We start from the raw sequence: 5,685 nt of genomic DNA on the forward strand, positions 1-5,685 counted from the left end.
TCAGAAAGAGATTAACGATTTGGGGATGACATTTCCCAAAAGTATTTGGTGAAGAGTTTCAGCCCTATCTGGTGTGGGGATGAGATTACACCAGAGTGCAGACAGAGGGTATTAATGGAAAGTGCCAGTGAGCTGGCAAAGCGGTTATCAGCTCTTTCAGAATGGCTCTGCACTAAGGGCAGAGCCTCTGCATACAGCAGGCACGCTTCTGAAAGCAGCCAAGTTCCGTAAGTTGGCCTCTAAGTGAACAAAAAGCCCAAGTAAACATCACACGGCAAAGTATGTTCATTGTCACTACTTCTGACGAGCAGAGATTTCGGTGGTGCAGGAGTTCTGAGCAGTTGTAACAACTCCCAAGGAAAACGAGAAACTGAACTCCAAGACGTTTTCCCCAGACTCCAGGCAGGGATCACAGCATTTCACAGCATGGTGGAAGTAGTACAACAAAACCAGGCAGTCTTTCCAGCCAGGTGAGCCATTTTGCCCTAGCAGAAGCCTTCCACTCGTGATGTGCACACGTCGATCAGCTGAATCGTGTTGTACAGAGACCCGGCACACGCGTGTGCCTCACCCACAGCACACACACTGCTCAGGGCAGCCTGGACTGGACTCACAGCACTCCCATCATGTGGTGGGGAAGCGCTGCTGGCCCCTGGGAAAGAGCAAGAGCAGGCTGCTACCATGGGATTTATTAAATCAGACTACAGGCTGCTCCTCGAGCCAGGGAAAAAGCTTGCTGCCAGTGAGCTGCCGGCGAGAGAATTGCTCTAGGGCTGTACGATGATGGCGAGCTGCACGTTAGACTCTGCTCTATGGCAGGGATCACTCTTACCGGCTAACTGCCAACTTCTCAAGTGCTTACCAGCCTCCAAACTCAAAAGGCACTAACGGCAATTTATGTAAGCTGTTCCCCTAGCAGACATAGGAGACACTAGAACCGGGCAGATCATCCCCTTCACTGTGCTCACAGACAGTCCCCAACCACAAGAAGTAACAAGTAATTCACATCCCAAAGCCTTTGACAGCTATCAGTCATGGCTTGACGGGTCTATTCCTCTCTGAAAACACAATGTCATCTCTCTTGCATTTGAGGCTCATTAAATGCTGCCCACCCATCACCTCTCAACACTCACAGATTGCTTGTTGGTCACCATACCCTTACAGGCTCCAGGTCAGAAGGGCTCTTCACAGATTTCAACAGGAATTAAAATTTGATTGTCCCGGCCTGCTCACTCATCCACCTTGGAGTACAGACAAGAAGGCGCATACAGGATCCGTGACTTTCCTGTCGCACTGTCCCAGCAAGCTCCTCTTGCCTGCTGGAGGCACAGATGTCAGCGTCAGAGGAGAAACTCCTCTAATATACACCGGGTCTTTGAGCTTTTATTCAAGTATGCAGTTTTCTAAGCCAGTACTTGTTACGAGGTGCTACAGCATCTGTGAACTATGGCTAAACGCACTTCCATATGTTTGTTTCTGGGCATGAATACTTTGCTAGCTCTTAAGCTAAAACATCTGAAACCTGCACTCAAAATTTTGGCCCACATAAGCCCTAGCAAGCTCACTGTTACTGGGCGTGCACGCAGTGGCCCCTCAAAGCCAAGCTATGGCCTTTCCCAAATGTTTTAAAGCAGTGGTTTTCAATCTCTGAAACAACCATTTGAGAGTTTTTGGTCAAAGAGCCATTTTATATATTTTAGCAGCTGGGAGTAAAGCAGTAAGACTCAGACAGCACTAACCACCGAGGTAATGCTCTTTTACAAATTGCTTTGCTAAAAACATGGTTTAGTTTAAAACTGTAGTCTAAAGCCTTCTCCTGACGAGGGCTGTCAAGTCAATGAGAGTCAGCTGTAAATTAAACAATCATTAAAACTGATTATCAATTTTTCAAACTGAAGCTTGAATGCTTCCCAGCTGGGGGCGGGGGAGGCAGGGCTCTTTTCCCCTCCAAGGCTCGCTGGGCACCCAGAGGAGACAGGAGTGTGGGAACGAGAGCTGGGGACTGCAGGAAGGCGGAGCGGGCATGTATCGTTACCAGAGGGAGGCAGAAAAGGAAAGGAAAGGAAATCACCTCTAGAATTGATGGGAATGGAAACAGAGATGGGGAAAGCAACTCGGAATTCCAGTCATGACTCGGTTTTAATCTAACTGATGGAGCAAGGGGAAAGGAGAGAGCAGATGAGCTCTTACACTTACAGACCAGAATTAACCCCCACCTCGCCACACATACACTTCTGGTGGCAGGCACTGACAAAACCTCTGACAGCTGGCCGGTAACAGGACTCTCTTCTTAAAGATCAGCTCACAGACTTCCTTCTGCAGTCCCACTGACAACAGTGCTGCAGCAGCAGCAGCACTGCTTTGTATTGGTTTGAAACACAAAAGTTACAGGAAAAGTAACTTTTGAAACAAAACCCAGAGCTCTGTGCCATAGTTCACACGCAGCCAGGGAGGCAGGTGATGAAATACCCTGCAGGGACAGGGTGCGTGCAAAGAAGTGGAGTATTTGCAGTGGCAGCTCCAGTTGATGTGTTCCCACTTTTCTCTTTGCTGATGGCTGCAGGACTGGGGGGCTCCCAAAACTGTTAACTGTAAATCCCCACCTGCAGACTGATGCTGCTCTGCAGTTATACTGTGTGTTGAATGAACACTCGAGCCCAGTCTAGGAGCAAGGTGACACAGGGATGAGCCTGCCTGCAGTTTCATACACAGTGAATGGGATCTGAATGGGGTGCGGGCAGTGGGGGCTGCAGGACCTTGCTTTGACCTTCCACACCTCAGGTGTGCCAGCAACACCCTCCTACATGGTCCTGCAGCACCGTCAGAAACAGTAGCCATATCAACATCGCCTGCTCACCTGCCAACACAACTCACACATATTTAGACAGATGAAACTCTCTTCTAAAACAAACCATTACAGCCTTTTGTACTGTAACTCACTGATTTACTTATTTCTCCTTGGGGATGTACACTTGAATTCTGAGGTCAGAAGATGGCCTGGTCCAAGCTGCCCTTGCTCCCCACATATAAAGGGCTTCATTACAGGCAGCTGCTATAAACTTCAGGGGCCAAAGGAAGTCACAGGGGAACGAATTGATCCTTGCGATAAAAAAAACAAAAACAAAACCAAAGCAAACCAACCCACTAACCAGAGCCTGGATTGTACCTTCCAACTCCAGGAGGCTGATGGACCCATCAGGAACTCGGTCCCTCTACGGTCAATGCGAAGAGGAACATAAGGACTGGCTAAACCATGTCTTGCTTTCTCCTTCGACTGGGGGCAACACAGGGCAGCGACAGGGCACTGCAGCTCAGCAGAAAAGAACAAGGCCCAACGGCTTTGAAGCACACGTCAATATTAGTCAAGGAAGGATGGGTCTTTTACGCACAGTATCAGCAATCACCAAATCTCACTTTTCAGAGCAGAACATGACAAGGAAGTCACATGCAAGAGAGCTGCGCTAATGCAACACTGTGACATAAGATTAAAACAGGAAAAAAGAATATTTCCGAGAGCTTCATATTTCAGTCAGTCAAGTGGTGACCTCTGCATTTCGACGCTCAGGCATTAAGGTAATTCTACAAGTGCAACGTTTTTCATGGTCCTACAGCCTGTCACTGGTAGGCAGCACGTCGGGGGTTCACAGGCAAGAGTTGCCCCAAACATCACTACTGCATTTTTGCAACTACATCACGTGGTCTGATAAGAGACTTGATCTCTCCAAACAAATTGTTCTTTGTGAGTGCTAAGGTACTGCGAGGAGGAGGAGACAGCAAGAACCACAAGGACAGCAGGGCAAATCAGTCATTTTCTCTGAAATGGTATGGAAATAAAAGCGAAGCAGGAAGAAAGCGGTACCTCTGTCAAAGGTCTCGGTCTTCTCTCTACAACAAATTCTGTGTGGCAGAGCTCACAGTAACTTGTGTTGGAGGAGGACAACCATTTTTCCAGGCAGCTCTTGTGCACGGTGCCCAGTGTTCCTGTGCAGTCACACGGGGAAAGCAGTCCCTCCCCATTTCCACCTTCATGACAGATTCGACAGATGGGACCATCACTAAAGAGGCAGACAAACAGAATGAAATCACGGTCAGAGCAGGCAGAACGATGCAGCCACATTGGAGACCGGGGTCCAATCCCACCAAGCCCCAGAAGGGCACACGCACAGCAGGCAGCACAGGGCAGAGCGTGCCAGGCACGCTGCAACTCTCCAAAGCAGCCTGCTGCAGCAAGAAGCCAGTCTCAGGGGAGCGTAGAGATGCCCGGGACATCTTAGGTCAGTAAAACCTGGATAGCTGTGTTGATAAGCACCATAACACCCAAGAGAAGCTGGCACGTCAGCCTGGCCAGCTTAGCTGGCCACAGAAGGGACCGCAGCGCATGTGTCCCACAGTCTCCAGCTCCGCTCACAGCGGGCAGATAGGTTGACACCAGACCTGAAACCAACCCTGAAGCACTGATGCAAATCCAGAAGCCCAAAGCAAAGCTGGATGATCCACACTAGTCACAGCATGCCCCCAAGCCACCTGGAGCCACTCAAGAGGTTTGCCATCACGGTTACATTTATCAGGTCACCTACCCACTCTCAGCCCATCTCTGCTCTGCATCCTGGGTTTAGCAGTAACTTCATAAGGAACATCGATATCTAAAGACATATCTACATTGACTCTGGAAGCTCAGCTCTCCAAGGACACAACGTATTTCATGGCAAGCAGCCACCTAGACTAAGTTCTCGGCACACAGACCCTCTGCCCATCACAGCGCAGTAACTCACTCCGCATCCTGTCTGCACACCACCACGCAGGGAAGTGTTCTGCAGCATTTGGGCTTTTAACTGGCTGCAGAAATGCCTTGGTGCTTCAACAACCACCACTTCTGACCACCTCCTTGGCTAGAAGTTTCAACTACAGAATCAACTCTCTTTGATCACGCTCAGGATCTGCTCTTTCAGAACCTCCTAGAACCAGAGATGCTTATCAAAGGAAGTATCAAACGCTTTCAGAGACACTTGCAACCTTCCCCACAGGAGGCCTACACTGCTGATTGCACTCAAACCACCCATTTGTTCCCAAGATGTTCCCTCATGTCTCTAACTAGTGCTGCTGGCTGTGGACTGTTAGTGCTACTGCTCCAGCATCCAGCAACCATTAGCTCAGGTGTATCAGATGGTATTCATGTGACTAATTTCCATTACAGACTAATGTAGTTTTTTTTTTGCACCTACATAAACTTAGAGCATCCAGTGTCTTCCTGTAGCAAGGACTTTCTCTAGCTGCACTAAGGACCAAGTTCTTTTCAACTGAAACCTCTCCTTTGCTTGTTTTGTGTACTATTCCCCAATTCTTTTCCTGTAAAAGACAAGGTTTTCCACACACCCCAGATTTACAGACTTCCATCATAGCCTGCTCAGTCACTTCTTTCACGAGCAGAAGAGTCCTAGCCTACCCAGTCACACCTTAGACAGAAACACATCCAGCTTTCTGATCACCTTCACTACCCTTCCCTCTACCTCTTGCACTTCTAAAACATGCTTTTAGAGCCACAGGGACCAAAGCTATAGTTTTCAAGATGCAGGCGCACCAGGGATTTTTGAAGTGACTATGTTCTGTTCTTCATTGCTTTCCTAAATCTTAGCATCTTATTTGCCTTTTGGTCACTGCTGCACTTAACTGCCACATGCCCAATAT

General features: G+C 48.6%; 1 protein-coding gene across 1 annotated transcript in view; it reads right to left on the reverse strand.

The window, feature by feature from the left end:
• The window catches only part of MARCH2 (membrane-associated ring finger (C3HC4) 2, E3 ubiquitin protein ligase), a gene marked incomplete at its 5' end in the record, with an annotated part of 16,923 nt that extends 12,868 nt beyond the window's left edge, over window positions 1–4,055 (reverse strand). Inside the window, one exon of the mRNA XM_009707784.1 lies at window positions 3,860–4,055. Within this exon, the coding sequence (XP_009706086.1) occupies window positions 3,860–4,055 (196 nt within the window). The remainder of the gene's footprint in view (window positions 1–3,859) is intronic.
• Window positions 4,056–5,685: the final 1,630 nt, after the last annotated feature.

This window comes from Cariama cristata, unplaced genomic scaffold, assembly GCF_000690535.1.
Source record: "Cariama cristata isolate BGI_N322 unplaced genomic scaffold, ASM69053v1 scaffold31480, whole genome shotgun sequence".
Taxonomy (NCBI): Eukaryota; Metazoa; Chordata; class Aves; order Cariamiformes; family Cariamidae; genus Cariama; species Cariama cristata.